The sequence below is a fragment of the Danio rerio genome, chromosome 4 (genome assembly GCF_049306965.1).
Source record: "Danio rerio strain Tuebingen ecotype United States chromosome 4, GRCz12tu, whole genome shotgun sequence".
NCBI classification, from domain to species: Eukaryota; Metazoa; Chordata; class Actinopteri; order Cypriniformes; family Danionidae; genus Danio; species Danio rerio.
In genome coordinates, this window is record NC_133179.1 from 34,630,519 (window position 1) to 34,646,819 (window position 16,301).

General features: G+C 37.6%; 4 protein-coding genes across 8 annotated transcripts in view; all 4 read left to right on the forward strand.

The window, feature by feature from the left end:
• Positions 1-16,301, forward strand: part of LOC137491238 (uncharacterized) — a 1,025,816-nt gene that overhangs the window by 821,659 nt on the left and 187,856 nt on the right. The window lies entirely within an intron of this gene.
• The window catches only part of LOC101886704 (uncharacterized), an 847,011-nt gene that overhangs the window by 821,659 nt on the left and 9,051 nt on the right, over positions 1-16,301 (forward strand). The window lies entirely within an intron of this gene.
• The window catches only part of LOC137491231 (uncharacterized), a 498,327-nt gene that overhangs the window by 34,437 nt on the left and 447,589 nt on the right, over positions 1-16,301 (forward strand). The gene's annotated exons all lie outside the window — the stretch shown is intronic.
• Positions 5,496-15,946, forward strand: LOC137491245 (uncharacterized). Of its 4 annotated transcripts, XM_073947841.1 has the most exons (17): positions 5,496-5,582; positions 5,676-5,846; positions 6,393-6,518; positions 6,815-6,868; positions 7,583-7,987; positions 8,104-8,205; positions 8,286-8,518; positions 8,757-8,935; positions 9,123-9,216; positions 10,217-10,343; positions 10,476-10,687; positions 10,867-10,984; positions 11,073-11,164; positions 11,392-11,509; positions 12,369-12,473; positions 12,576-12,761; positions 13,628-15,710. In XM_073947841.1, the coding sequence occupies exons 9-17, from the start codon at positions 9,172-9,174 to the stop codon at positions 13,639-13,641; spliced, it is 1,017 nt and encodes a 338-aa protein (XP_073803942.1). In that variant the 5' UTR covers positions 5,496-5,582; positions 5,676-5,846; positions 6,393-6,518; positions 6,815-6,868; positions 7,583-7,987; positions 8,104-8,205; positions 8,286-8,518; positions 8,757-8,935; positions 9,123-9,171; the 3' UTR covers positions 13,642-15,710. The 4 variants fall into 4 exon arrangements, with proteins under 4 accessions (XP_073803942.1, XP_073803943.1, XP_073803940.1 ...); XM_073947842.1 differs by lacking the exon at positions 5,496-5,582 and having other exon boundaries at positions 5,703-5,846; positions 13,766-14,623; XM_073947839.1 differs by lacking the exons at positions 5,496-5,582; positions 5,676-5,846; positions 6,393-6,518; positions 6,815-6,868 and having other exon boundaries at positions 7,793-7,987; positions 12,576-12,776; positions 13,766-15,946.

Here is a 16,301-nt window from a genome sequence, read left to right on the forward strand (position 1 = left end):
GTTACACCCCTGCTCTTTCACGAGAAGTGCCATGGGATTTTTAATGACCACAGAGAGTCAGGACCTCAGTTTAACATCTTATCCGAAAGACAGCACCCACTTACAGTGTAGTATCCCCTTTACTGGGGCATTAGGACTCACGCAGACCACAGGTTGAGCACCCCCTGCTGGCCTCACTAACACCAATTCCAACAGCAACCTAGTCTTCCCTAGTGGTCTCCCATCCAGGTACTATCCAGGCTCAGCCCTGCTTAGCTTCAGTGAGTAACCAGTCTTGGGCTGCAGGGTGATATGGCTGAGGCTAATTAATTAGTTTTAATTTTTATTTAATTTATTTTTAATTTCTAATTAATTATTTTTATTTTTAACCCTTTAATTATTTATGATATCATTCACAAATCAGTTTTGGTCAGTTATCCCTTCTTTGAGTCACTGTTTTTTTTTTTTTTTTTTTGAAAACTTTCACAGATCAGTTTAGTTCAGTTAACCCTTTCCTAAATCAAATATATTCTTTTAAGGATTTGTGAAAACTGTCAGAAACCAGCTTTGGCCAGTTATTTCATTTGTGAGTCTTGTACACCACTGTAATTATTTTACCAATCTGATTTTTTGTCACAGGCATGTGAAAATGGTGTATTTTGTTTTGTATTTTGTGCTGAGTAAGACTGAGGATGTTCCAAAGAGGACAGGAAACATTTACAAGACAGCGGTCTCAAAGAGTTTGTGTTGTTGGGATCAGAAATTAATTCATTCCCAATGGAGAGGACTTGGTATATATATGTAAGTGCAGTTTTAATATAACACTTTGAATTGTTTAAAAAAAAAACAATATTGTTATAATTTTAAATCAGAGATGTGCTGTTTTTCTGATTTTGTGATTGTGTAATGAAGTAGGTGTAATCCATTGTGTTAGGCTGTTAGGTGTTGTGGGGGGTTCTAGGCAGAATCTCTGGATAATCATGCTTTCTGCAGACTGTTCTCCACATATTATAGACTTTATATATATATTCATACATTTTACATTTAATTACTAGACATTGGTTCTGTCACATGACCTGTTTATAATGAATCTGAGAAATACACAGCCCTTTTACAAATACATGAAAATAGGATGAAGTTTAACTAGACTAGATTCAGTTAGTGTGCAGGACAAACAAAACAAATATTTATGTTTTTGGCTAAACATTTTGTCAATCATTTGCAGCTGGGGTAACACAGAAAGTAACAGCTCTCCACAATTTGCCCTGCCACTATTAAGGCCTGCCAGGAGCTAAGGCAATCAAGATCAGCTGTGTATATACGACCCAAGGTATGAATATTTTGCCATTTCTCTTTTAAATAACCAGATGGACAGTTGGTTCAACAGGTCATTATAGACAAACAAATTTGAATGTATGTACATTTCTCAATTGTTTAAGTTTAGGATACTGAAAACGATCAATTACAGTTTTTGTGCATGCAAGATAGTTTTCCTAGTTACATTTTTGTGGTACTTTTTCAGGTTTTGGAGCCAGCTGCTGAGGAAAATTTATCTGACACTGACAATTTATATTTTTCTATTGCTGTGTTTTAATATTCTGAAAGCAATTATTGTATGATTTACATGTGAGAATGTTTCAGCATTCAACATGATGTCCCCTTATTGTTTTCAGTTTCTGGAGCCAGCTGATGTAGAAAATTTACCTGAGGACGACAATGTAATTGTTTTACGTGTTACATCTTAAGACTTTGAAAGAACCAATGTATGATTTACATGTGACAGTTTTTTTCAGAATACAGCCCAGTGATTCCAAATAACAGCATTTTGTGCTTTTTCAGATTGCAGAGGTTGCTGTGGATGACAGTGAACTACCAAATAATTATGTAAATATACTATTTTCAAAGATACTACATAGAATATGCATGTCGGGTTTTTCAGAGGTCACTTTTTATTTATTTATTTATTTTTTAGAACAGTTTTTTATTTTATTTATTTATTTATATATATATTTTTTTGGACCTGGCTGGTGATAAAGTAATTTTTTGCCATCATGTTTTAAAATAACTAAGGCTTTTAAAAATTATCAGTAAAGTAAGTTGTTTAGGTTTGCCGTAGATTTAGAAGTTATATTAAAATAAATCCAAAGCACACAGTATAAATGCCTGGGTAATAATCTGGCTTGAGAACAGTTAAAGATCGTCAAAGACAATATTAATATTGACAATATTGTAATTAACACACTTTTTTGTAAATAATACATTTTTGCAGGACTTGAGGGCATGGAGGGCACTAAGGCAGGAACAAGATAGAGTACAATCTCTCTTTGGAAACAGATCGAGCAAGGGTAAGTATCATAATCAAAGCATTTATTATTCTAATGTATACAGTTGAAGTCAAAATTATTAGCTCCCCTGTTATATTTTAATCATTTAATATTGTTTCCCAATTTCTGTTTAATGGAGAGATTTTTCTCAACACGTTTCTAATCATAATATTTTTAGTAAGTTCTATAAGTTTTAATATTTTATGTTGTAATAAGTAATTTTTCAAATGTTTGACGTTATGACAGCACATAATATTTGACTTGATGTTATTAAGATATCAGTATTCAGCCTAAAGAGACATTTAAAGGCTTAAATTGCTTAATTAGGCAAGTAAAGGTAATTATGCAAGTCAATTTAAAACAATGGCTTGTTCTGTAGACAAAAAAAAAATATTGCTTAAGGGGCATTGCTTTTAGGAAATACTGTGAAAAATCCTAATAATGTGATTTTGTCACGGTTGTGGTGGGGAAAAGGAGCGAGGACTCAAGTGCAAAGAAACAATGGGTATTTATTAATAATAAAATAAAAATAAAAAGCAAAACAAAACTACCCCGAGGGGGAAAACATTAACAAAACACACAAACTTGGCTCAACAAGAACAAGGCAAGACTGGAGCAGGAACACGGGGAGTGTAGACAACGAACTGGCAAAGGACTGAAAACATGAGGGGGATTATAAAGCAAAAAGTAAATTGACACACAGGTGAACACAATTAACTAATAATGGGTTAACAAGGAGGGTGGGACTAGACAATAGACAGGAGAGCGCATGACACAGAGAGACAATACAAGCCATGCGCTCACATAACACAACACTGAAGCACACGACAAAAGCACGTGACCACAATGTAAACACCGAGCCACGTGCTTTGACAAAAGACACAAGCACACGATGAATGAAAACTCACCGTGCGCTCACACATGCAGCATGCATGCTTCATCCCAGCGCCGACCAAAAACCGAAACCAACAAGACTGAGACGCTGGGAATGAAACACCACGCTGCTGACAGACGAAAACACAAACACGAGTACAAGAGCGCACGCATCTGAGGGACGCAGAGCGCGCGCGCGGCCGCGTCAAGCAGGAGCGCGCACACTCTACGTACACCCACGACGGTGCGCGCTCACACAGAGACAGAAACAGGACCAGACAAGAGAAGTGTCAGAGCTCTGCCACCAAAACAAGAATTTACAAGACCAAAGTGGCAGAACCCTGACACTAGCCCCCCCCAAAAGGGACGCCACCTGGCGTCCCTAAAGGGAACATCCAACAAGGTACAAGACAGACAAGAAACACCACAAGACAACAAAACAGGCAACATCAACAAACACAAGACAGGGAGGTGAACAGGCAAGACGACATGAAGGGGGGGAGGGAGGGAAGCCAAGCCGGACTCAACAAGACAAACAAGGGAGGGATGGGAGGGCAAGACCAGGGAGGATCAGGAGGGACAGTCCAGGGTGGATTCAGTGGGTCAGGGGCCCCGGCAGGGAGCCAGGGTGGAGCCGGAGGATCCGTCCAGGGTGCAGGGAGGGAACACCAGGGAGGAGCAGGAGGGACGACCCAGGGAAAGTCTATCAGGGGAGACAAGGCAGGAGGTCGGTGGGGAGCCGGCTGGGCTGGAGACCAGAGGGGAGCCGGCAGGGCAGGGAGCTGGGCTGGTGCCGGCAGGGCTAGACGTCTGGTTGGCGCCGGCAGGGCAAGGAGCTGGGCTGGGGCCGGCAGGGCAAGACGTCTGGGTCGTGCTGGCAGGGCAAGGGGCCAGGCTGGGGCCGGCAAGGCAAGACGTCTGGGTGGTGCCGGCAGGGCAAGGGGCCGGGCTGGGACCGGCTGGGCAAGACGTCTGGGTGGCGCCGGCAAGGCAAGACGTCTGGGTGGCGCCGGCAGGGCAAGACGTCTGGGTGGCGCCGGCAGGGCAGGGAGCTGGGCTGATGCCGGCAGGGCTGGGAGCTGGGCTGGTGCCGGCAGGGCTAGACGTCTGGTTGGCACCGGCAGGGCAAGGAGTCGGGCTGGGGCCGGCAGGGCAAGACGTCTGGGTCGTGCCGGCAGGGCAAGGGGCCGGGCTGGGGCCGGCAGGGCTAGACGTCTGGTAAGTTCCGGCAGGGAAAGGAGCCGGACTGGGGCCGGCAGGGCTAGACGTCTGGTAGGTGCCGGCAGGGCTAGACGTCTGGTAGGTGCCGGCAGGGAAAGACGTCTGGTAGGTGCCGGCAGGGAAAGACGTCTGGTAGGTGCCGGCAGGGAAAGACGTCTGGTAGGCGCCGGCAGGGAAAGACGTCTGGTAGGTGCCTGCAGGGCAAGGTGTCGGGCTGGAGCCGGCTGGGCTAGACGTCTGGTAGGTTCTGGCAGGGAAAGGAGCCGGGCTGGGGCCGGCAGGGCTAGACGTCTGGGTGGTGCCGGCAGGGAAAGACATCTGGGTGATGCCGGCAGGGCAAGGAGCCGGGCTGAAGCCGGCACTGGAGGGCGCTCAGGGGCTGGAGCCGACACTGGAGGGCGCTCAGGGGCTGGAGCCGACACTGGAGGGCGCTCAGGGGCTGGAGCCGACACTGGAGGGCGCTCAGGGGCTGGAGCCGACACTGGAGGGCGCTCAGGGGCTGGAGCCGACACCGGAGGGCGCTCAGGGGCTGGAGCCGACACCGGAGGGCGCTCAGGATGAAGCATGCACGCACGCATCTGAGGGACGCAGAGCGCGCGCGCGGCCGCGTCAAGCAGGAGCGCGCACACTCTACGTACACCCACGACGGCGCGCGCTCACACAGAGACAGAAACAGGACCAGACAAGAGAAGTGTCAGAGCTCTGCCACCAAAACAAGAATTTACAAGACCAAAGTGGCAGAACCCTGACAGATTTGGGCTAATAATTTTGACTTCAGCTGTACAATCAATTAACATTTTACATTTATCTAAATACTACCCGGTGGCTCAGCTTTTCATTTTTACATTTTCAAATGCATCAGGAAAGAAGGAGACAGCAAATGCAACAGCACAAAATGCCACATACAAAAGTATGTTTAACTTGGATGTAGCTAGATCATTACTGTTTTCTGTGTGTATAACTAAAGACTCTGTACTCTTTAAAAAGGCAATAGAGGATCGCCAGATATATATATATATATATATATATATATATATATATATATATATATATATATATATATATATATATATATATATATATATATCTGCACTTGTTGAGTCGGCTGATGGAGTCACATTACAATTCAAATACCCAGATGGGAGAGTTATGAAGAGAACATTCAATGTCACGCAGCCTTTTCAGGTTAATAGTCATTTCACTTGTGTACTCATTTATATATATAAAATAAAATTTAAAAAAATCCATTACAGACATTTTATTTTATTTCTTTCACAGGACTTGGTTGCATTTGCTGGTCTGGATGAGATGGCAAGTGAGATTTTCTCAGTATAGCTGCCACTCTCGCTATCTCCCTTATTTAGCAATTTAGGAGGTACACTACAGGATCATGGCATAGTAGGACCTTCCACACTTTATGTGTTGTGGTTGTCCTCTAATGAAATACAGGTAAAAAATAAAAAGTGTTTTATTACATAATGTGATAATTACAAATGGAAATTAACAGCATGAATCATCATCTTGACTATTTGTTTACTTAAAAAGTTACCTTTTTATTCATTTTAATGTGTCACTCAATTTAACCTAGGAAGCAGCTCTAAAGCATTTTATACACGTGATCTGAGCCCATTTCATTCTGTGATATATAGACTTTTGTGTTCTGCCTTTAGTAATTGTACAATCTGTTAGCCTAATGCCTTTTTTGAACTATTCCTTTACACTGTCACATATTTGATGTGGTCCAAGCTTTGCTTTGAATTGTGATAATCAACTCAAGTTTGAGTTGCAGTCAGAAACTAGATTAAACAGACATTTAATTTTTTGTTTTAGTACAATGTTAAGTGGAAACAAACATAAATTAGAAGCTGTTCTTCTTTTGTTGAGGAGATACAGGCAATTATTATTATTATTTTTTTGTTATACACAAATATTCAAGCAATTAACTCCAGTTAGTTAATGCCTAGTTTTCTCCCATCTGTTTAATTACATGCTAAGTCAAAAAAAAAAAAGAGTCAGATCAACCTGAAGTCCCTGGACAAAACAAAGTAACCTGGTGGAAGAGGGACTGCGATGGGCAACGGGTGTCCACCTCGAAACGTCAGAAAAAAAGATCATCATCTGGTTGGTATCTGTTTTATAAAGTTAATGACAAACTCTTTTAATAGTGAATAATGATGTGTGAATGAACTAAGAAGGAGTTTAATAGTGCTCTTGCTACTCAGTAGACTTAATGCAAAAATAGGTAATGTCAATTACAGTGTAATGACATGCATGTATAGGTTTAATATTTTCCATGTTGCAAGATTTCCAAAAGTTACATTGTTTATTTTTATTTTTTTGTATATTTGGCAAGGAGTTTCAATGAATTGTTGTAATGTGGCTTGTTTTATTTATTTATTTTTTTTACTTCTAAACAGTTTGTTCTCCATGTGCTAGTTCCTCCCCACCATGTATTACCCATCAATATCCTGGTAAGAAGAATTTTATTTTTTTATTTATTTATTTATTTTAATTCAAAACCTATGCTTCATCTGAAAACAGGGACACAGGCATAAAGAAATCCTCAAGACACTGAGGAAATTGCCTGTTTTCTGTTTAGTAACTAGCCAGCTAACAATGGTTTTTCCTAAAGCCTTTTCTACAGTCCCCTAATACGCCTCAAGCATTAATGTTACCACCATTTGTTGTTATTAACCCGACAGTAGAAAAACTTAAGAAAACTGTGTCTATTTATTTACTTGTGTAAATGTGTGTACATTTCTTTTTATTTAGCTTTTAAATTAATTTAGTAACATTATTGACAAATATGAAAATTGTAATTTAATTGCAAAACAATTTGTAAAGTAATTTTAGTAGATACTTTAGTAACTTTTAGTAGATAGATTATATGAGAGACTTGCTTTGTTTACCAAATAAGTGGATCTAATTAGATTTGCATTGTAAACATTAAATAAAAGTTAAAAAGGTATAATTTTTTATTTCATATATTAAGTTTTTAATTATGATACTCCCAGAATCATTCCACATAAATCTTTCCAACTATCCTTTCACCCTCAGCCTTCTGTTCCATCACCGGATTATCACTTTACTAAAACCAATGGAAATCCCAATTAGTTAGATGTAGGTGAATTACAGTGTTGAATTTATTTTGTTATTTTTTCATTTCTTTCCTTCTCTCTTTAAAGATTTTAATATGCAGAGGCTAGAGAACCTTCTTCAGGAATCTGAGACCATCACCCTTGAAGATCCTCCTGAAGACACCATCCTGCAGTCTCCATTGTCCATTTGGGGACAAAGAAAAAAAGAGGTCCAACAGTGTTGGCAAGAGGCGAGGCCACAAAACCTTGCCAACTTGTTGTCGGCTGAAAGGATTCCCACGATGACATGTAGTCACTGTCATGTGAGAGAAGCAATTATCCGTTGTAGGGAATGTTTGCCATCAGAGTGGTTTTGTGAATGTTGTGACACATTAATACACAAACACCACATTTTGCACAGTAGGCAAACCACAATCAGTGGCTTTTTTAAATACATCCCTCCAACGGAATTTGTGAAACTCCATGACAGTAACTACATCATCTGTGAACAAGGTTTGTGATGATTTGCATTCCCCCCCAACAGACTTAAATTATGCATTGTACTTTTATTACATTGTACAATTATTACATGTTAATTATTACATCTTAATTGTTCTTTGCTTTCACAGATTGTTTGCTACCAACAGCCTTGCCTCAGATAATTTGTTCCTGTAATAATGCTGATGTTGCTGTATCTGTTGGAAGATCTATCATTCTGGTTTGCATAAATGGTAGGATTGTTTAAAAATATTATTTATCTAACACATTACTTTACTTCCTTGTAATTTATTTGTCTTTCATGTGCTCCCAGGCCGTTATAACCTTCACACACCATTGCTGACGTGCAAACATTGCAATAAGCAATGGACTCCAGGGGTCATTGACTTTGAAAGGAGTGGTTATTGGCCTGCTACCATGCAAGCCCAGACCCTATTCCACCAAGATCTATTTCATTCGTTTGAGGCTATGAAGACAGCAGCTCCAGGAATGTCAGTGAAAGCATTCACAGCACTGCTAGACAAGAGAACAAAGCAGTTTGGAAGAGTGAGTAAAAATGGGAATCTGAAAGATCATTACGTTAATTAGTGTGATTCTGATATAACCTGATATGAAATTCAAGGTTCACAACTGGCTATAGTATTTAAGGCTACAGAAATTAAACAAAATGGAGGTCAAATAAGATAACATGGTAATATGCCGTTTTCTTGGATTTGTGAGTGCACTAACAGATCTGTGATTTTGGATGTTATTGTCATTGTATACTGCAACTTGTGTATTTTAGACTGGCAAAGTGAATGCGGATGCTTTTCAGAGAAGCTTTTTGCAACATGTGTACTGCAACTCTGAACAGAACCAACTACTGGGAAAGGAGCCATTTCTCTGTCCAGTCTGTAGCCCTGAAATGGTGGCTGTTTAAGTGGATGGTAACCGAAAACTCTACAGGTTCCAAAAAACAAACCAGTGAGTGTTGTATGCACATTAAAAACAGACTATGCAGTACATGTATGTACTTGCTACTAACATGATCATTGTGATATAGCTTTAATGTATCTAAAATAAAGCTGTTGATACTGTAGCTGTTGAATATAGATTTATAAATTCAATTATTAATAGGTTACACGTCTACTAATAATATATTTTCTTATAGGGGTCAAGAGCCAGGGTTTTTTAATGGAGTTTTTTTAGCCCAAGACTCAATGGTGTCTAATTTTGTTGAGGAAGTCCGTGGTGCAGTCAAGAGTGTAAGTTTTTTTAATCCGGCTGATAAACAGATATCTTTGCCTTATTTTATAAATAATTAGATGTAAAGTTGGAAATACTGTAGCCTTCTTGCTTGGGTGAGGGAGCCTTTATTAAGGTGTTATGAGTAATTCAGAATAACCTGTGTTATGAATATCGGGCTTGACTATATATTCAGACTCAATATACATAAATATATATATATATATATATTAGGCTTATGACATTATGATATACTCCAATATTAAAAAGGTTACTTTAACAGGTATAATAACCAAAAAATACTTAGTGTATTGCTTTATTGTCAGTACATGTTTAGTTTTAAAATTTTTTTTAAACAAATAAAGATTTTAAAAGGATTTTACAGTACAATATATAATACTTTACAATTAAATCTCATTAGTAAATGTTATTTTGGAAATTGAGGAAAACAGATTTATTAGTACTATGTTAATATTAGTCTAAGAAACTGAATTCTATCAGTTATTAACTTTATATAAAAACATGATGATGACTTTTGAGTTATGTTTTTGAGTTATCTAAAGTAATGTATTATTAGTAAGTAACTAAGAAATTAACATCACCTAAGATAACATTGATACTAAATTAACTAATGTTAAATGGAGCCTTACTTTACAAAGTTATTGAACAAAAGGACTTTATATAGTCACAATGTTCATTTTGTTTGAAAATAAATTAAGTCTTCAAGCTATTAATGCTGTGAATGTCACCATCAATGCAACAATCAGTATAATTTTAAACAGCACTATAACAATTCAATTAATAATAATTATGCACAGTATTTTGAAGTGCCCATGATATCAATATCCCATCAATACTATTCATTATCAATATATATTGAATAATTGATTATATAATAAATGACAAAATGTTGACATTGTTTGTATGTTTGACCAGCCTCCTAATTTAATATAGTCAATGCTAATGTCATTATTGTCATTAATGTCAAAAATAAAAATGTGAAACTATTTACTTTGGTAGACACCAGGAAAAGCAATGTGTGGGGAATCCCACTGGACAGCAGCAAGAGAGACATCAAAGCAAGCCAACAAGTTGGATGAAGAAGGTGTGGAAATTGCTGTGTGCAGGCATGGATTCCTCCTAAAAGGTTGGGCTTGGGATTGGTCTTAACAAATACCAAATATTAGCAATTACAAATGTTTGTGGATGATTAATCTAATGATTTTAAGCCTGCTCTTCACTGTGCAACATGTTCTCTACTTTTTCTATTTTTCAAAAGGTCTGAATATGTATAGAGGAGAAATCTTTGCATATCCGATGTATCTCCAAAAAGGTTTCAAAGATGCAAAATTTTTGGCCATGGATGTGACCTGCCGTTATGTGCCATTCCTGGAGAAAGTGTCAGAAGCCCTGAGTCATCTTCAACCTCTTCGGAAAATGAGACATTGCTTGTCTGTAATGCATGCCAAAGCCCACAATACAAAATGCGAGGTGATGCTTTTAACTAGTTGATTTTTGCATTCAAGATCAAAATATAGCCAATAACACAATGTAACCCAATGAATAATGATGTGACTCAAACTACAACACAGGAGTGTGCTTTGAGCATCCTCGAAAGCTGCCAACACCCTGTTGTCCACACTGTTTAACATGTATACTGCTTCATGTAGATTCCGTGGAATGCAAGGAACCAGGAAGGTGCTGGAACCACACTTGGGGAAGAAGTGGAGCAAGTAAATAATTTTCTATCCAGATGTGCCCTGACCACAAAATATATGACCAAGTCAGGTTTGTAAGTCCCCTGCTAGCCTGTAAATAAACAACTGGATATTTTACAATTTATTGTAGATTATTGATTTTCTGTTGTTTCCTACAGTAAGAACTGATATGCTTACGGTCCATGCAATTGGGTGGAATCAGCGTAAAGAGAATGGACTGCACATTGCCTTGTCTTCTAGATTTAAAAAGGTATATGTTCATGTTTTGTAAAACAATAAACTATTTAAAATATAAAAAATTTTAACTTAAAGCTCACACAAAATGCATCACACTGTTACTGTACCCCATGTAGATAATGTAGGGCACCACACCTCAGCTATATATATTTAATTAAATACGTTATTTTATTTAATCATGCATTTTGGTTATTTAAAATATTATTTTAGTAAATGAAATTTTGTTTTGCTTTTTTGAAGACAGTGCAAAAGACCTTGACTGCAACAGAGAATCTGAAGATGATGCAGAATCAATTCCATTGTAGTGATGACACAGTAAAACAGTGGGTTATTGATGTCAAGCAGTGGGCAAGCAGTGGTAAGTGAAATGTTTTATAAACAAACACTGTTGGATTATTCTATGTGTTATCTAACTAGCTGTAGTTTATTGTCAATTTATGGTGTGTGGATGGAAACTGTGTGCAAGTTAATTTTGCATTTTGACTTACTTAAACAGGGATTACTTTTATTTTTTTAAACAGTTACAACAGAAAAATCAGACCAAAACTATATAATTTGAGACCAATAAATGTGCACATTAGACCCAAAATTCAGGGCTCTATTTTTTTGGCTCCATATCTTCAAAAGGCAATTTTTGGTTCACATTCTTGATGCAATTATCTCAGATGTTTTATACAGATCTGCTTTCTTTTCAACATGCAGCTGCGGACCTCAAAAAAATTATCTGCAAGAGCACAATGTTTTACATATGTCAGTTCATAGGATAATTTACTTCATCAAACTAAACTACTACTACAACTAAAAGTTTGGCCTATCGGTTCAGCTACAGTAAGGCTTATGGACCAATGAATTCCTTATAAAGAAAGCCTCCAGAAAAATTTCAATAATTGATTGTCCTGATGTTTGTCTGTTGCTGTGGCACTGTGCAATTTTTTTTTATTGCAAGAAATTTTACATCACAAAACAGGGAACAAATCAACATCGCAAGGCATGTAAACCATTACAATAAAAAATAAAAATGTAAATCGTCTAAATAAAAAAATAAGTAAATAAACATAAATAACAACTACAACAAGGAGCAATACACCAAAGGGAAAAAAGACATTATAATAATAAATATTTTGAAAATGAAGTACAAAGAGCTTTAAGTTATTTTATTTTGCTTTCTGAAGTATTTGAATAAAAAGAACTTAAGTGTTTTTTAACCTTTACTTAAGGAAATGCTACAGCCAGTCCTGTTGGTGCTCATGGCTTGCAGTTGTCCATCGAAACGCTCTTTGTGAGCATTTGTCAGAAAAAGCATTATCTTTATAGGCAGAATGGTATGTATTAGTAAATGATGAAGATTTATGTTACACTGGTTCTTCTCATTAAATTTCATGGCAACACTTTTGTAATATCATTGCTTTTTTCTTATATTACAGATCGGAACAAAAGGCGTCAGAGGATTACTCAAAAGATTGCCCAAGAAAAGAAACGCTTGGTCGCAGAGATCCAGAGATATAACCAGCAACCTAATGCTGACCCTGTGGACACAAACTTAGTTGTACAGCAACTGTCCAACAAAGCAGAAGAGATCATGATCTGGCCTTGGCAGGAACAGAACACAGGTGTTGGATTAAGATGTAACTATACACACACACACACACGCACACACTAAGGCCAATTCACCCAATTCTACAGAGTATGTCTTTGTACTGTGGGAGAAACTGGGGCCTCCACACAAAGGCAAACTCCACACAGAAATGCCAGCTGGGACTCAAACCAGCAACCTTCTTGCTGTGAGGCGACAGTGCTAACCACTGAGCCACTGTACCGTCTGCTGGTTATACACCTGATTTCAATTGAAAGTTGTTTTGTCTTAAATGTATTTGGTCTTAAATATGCTAAATAAATTATTTACAGACTAATCCATTACTGTGAACCTAAGCAGTCATTGTAAATTACAATACTACAAAAGCATTACAACAGTTAACCATACTGTCCTTGCCTAAAACGACTAAATGTTAAATCATTGACATTTTTGATCCAGTGACTTTTTTTAAAGCTGTTTTTAAATAAGTCTGCACTGTGGAACTATATGAATGTTTGACTTTTAGAAAATGTGCATTTTATAATACATTACATACAGCCCATACAATTATTCTAAGGATAACACAGTGTAGTTTATATTTCATAGTCCCTAAAATTCCAGTTGTCCTTATGTACCCTTCCTAATTTCTTGATTTATTGCACCCTACTTTTTCACCATTTAATCATTTTAAAATAAAAATTTGTCCAAACAGTACTTAATTATTGGTGCACCCTGTTGTGAAGGTTAATTATTTTAAAAATATATTTAATTTGTCTTTTGTGATGTCCTGCATAAAAGAAACCTGGAAACTGTAAAAAGTGGGACCTGCAGCACTTCTTTGTTCACACTGTACTATCTTAAATGCTAAACTTACATTTGTATTGTAATTTTATATTCTTTTAGATGGGGCTTTGTGATTCATGGTGCAATTGATGGACATTCACGACTAATTACATACCTAAACTGCAACACAGACAACTGTGCCAGTACTGTAATGTCTCAGTTTATTCAAGCAACATCCCTTTGTGTTCTGCCCTCTAGGGTAAGGTCAGATTACGGTGGTGAAAACATACAAGTGGCCTTGTTCATAAACCTTGTACAAGAACTTCAGCGCCGGAGTCACATAACTGGGGAATCAGTTCACAACCAAAGAATAGAACGTTTGTGGATAGATGTATATTTACATGTGCTACACTCATTCTATAGCATGTTCTACAGTCTTGAAGATTCTGAACTGCTTGATTCCAGCAATGACCTTCACAAAGTTTCACTCGGCATAGTTTTTCTTCCCCATATCCAAGCTAGACTACAGCACTTCAGAGAGGCATGGAATCACCATGCTTTGCGGACAGAACACAATAAAACACCAACACAGCTATTGGCAGATGGAATGCTGTCAAGGATGGGAAATGACAGCACAGCTCACAACAATGTGTTTGGAGACGATCCCTACAGGCCAGAAAATTTAAATGAACTCCTGGCTCAAAATGGCATTCAGTATTTGCCCACAACTGAAACTGAAGACATCCGAGCTGTAACTGTTGAACAGCCTCAAATTAGGCTCGCTTCTCAGCAAATGGAAACTGTGTACCATGCTATTGACCATATCACAGATTTAAAGACTAAGTTTCAGGTGTGTTGTGCAGAAATTACTAATCGTTTGGCAAACTAGTGTTGCAGATTTGAGTGTTATTAAGAATGTCATTATTTTGTAATATTTAACATGTAATGATTTAGCTATAACAATGCTCTGTTGAAGAATGTATAAATGCTTACAGTAGATGCTGACATTGAAAAGAGAAGTTAAAAGTGAGCAATTTAACTTTTTTTACCACAATAAACACAAACATGCACAATGCAAAATAATGCATTCTATTTTGGAATAGATGCAAAGATCTCAAACATTTGACTTGAAAGTGATTTCTATATGGAACTTTAATTTAATAAAAGGTGTACTCCAGCTATAACTGTATCTAAAATTACTTTATATAAAGATATTATTAGAATAGTAAAGGCTGATTTATATTTCTGCGTCAAATGGAGGAATATGACTGGTCATAATATATTTGCAGATATCTCCAATCTGATTTCGTACTTGTACATTTGTAATTGCAAATAACCTATCCAAATCCTGACATAGCTGCGTTTAAACAGCGCAAACATTACTCCTTATAGTTATGCCATATTAGACGGTTCTGTATGAATAACTGAAGACGCTGCTTTAATGCATTCGCACATTATGTTAAATTATTTTAAATTACACGCCCCATCCATAACCAACCTTAAATCATACCTGAACTCTGTTTACCAGATCCAAGTAAACTGTTTTGTGTGATATTCTCATAAAATCTCTCTGCTTTTAAATATCTTTGATCGTAATTGTTCTTAGCCCTGTCAATGTTTATCAATGTTGTATTATTATTATAATATTTCCTCTCCAGTTTCTCTTACGTTTATATTCTTTAGCTGTCAATACAATACTTCGTGTCTATGGAAGAAAAAGTCAATAAAGATAGACAATGTGTAACATCATATTCATCAAAAGACGGTTTATGTGCAAGTAACAGCACCGGTCCGAGCAGGTAGCGAGCCAGCATGGGAGACAAGTTCCGAGGATGCTAAAGATTGCAGAACAACGTCTGTCGCTGGATCCGAGGACTGAGATTTACCAGCTGGCTTCCGTTACATAAGGGCAAATATAGATGACTAAAACCTCATTTACTCATACTTTTTATCATTTATAATGTCCAAGTCATTGATATTAATATTAAATGCTACTTTTGTGCCTTTATTAGCCTTTTTCTCGCCTGTTTACTGGGTTAAAAATCTTACATTATTCCATCTCCACCTGCTGGTGAAAGCTAAAGCAGCTGGCTATCTTCAATCTGCAATCTATTGCTTCTCCTGTAGTTCCCGGATGTAATCTTGAATTTTAACAGTCGAATTTGATCCACTGAATTTATGGAAGCGAATATTTGAACTGAAATAAAATGAACTGAAAAATACCTTTTGAATATTATACATCCTATTTTTAAAGGGTATTGAATATTCTGTAAGTGAAATCTAAAAATTGATAATGAATTATTGAATTTTTAAGTGTGAAAATATGTTTAAAATATTTTTCGTTGAAATATTCACAGCTTAAATAAACAGATATGTTAAATTTCAGGACCTAAAAATACAAACCCTGGAATTCAAGTCATTAAAATGCAAGAACTTGTTAACACGGTGTATTATTTTTTTCAGTTTGTGATATTCAACAAGCTTTTTAATTCAAGAGTTTTGGCATTGATTTTGTTCCATAATGTTCTGCTAAATCCTGATTTTATCTTGTAACGCTGGACAGAATGTGGCCCAGGATCTATGTCCAGTGCACGTGTTAGCAGTTGCAAGGCAGCAAAATGCCTAATTCTTCCCTGGGTGGGCTTGAACCACCAACCTTTCAGTTAAAAGCCAAACGCTCTAACTGATTGCACCACAGAGACTTAGTGAAAAATCACCTACAGTGGTAGAAAGGCGGAACTTTGTCTCAAAAGGTCTGCTAAATGAACCCTAACGAAAGTTTGCTGAGAAAGAC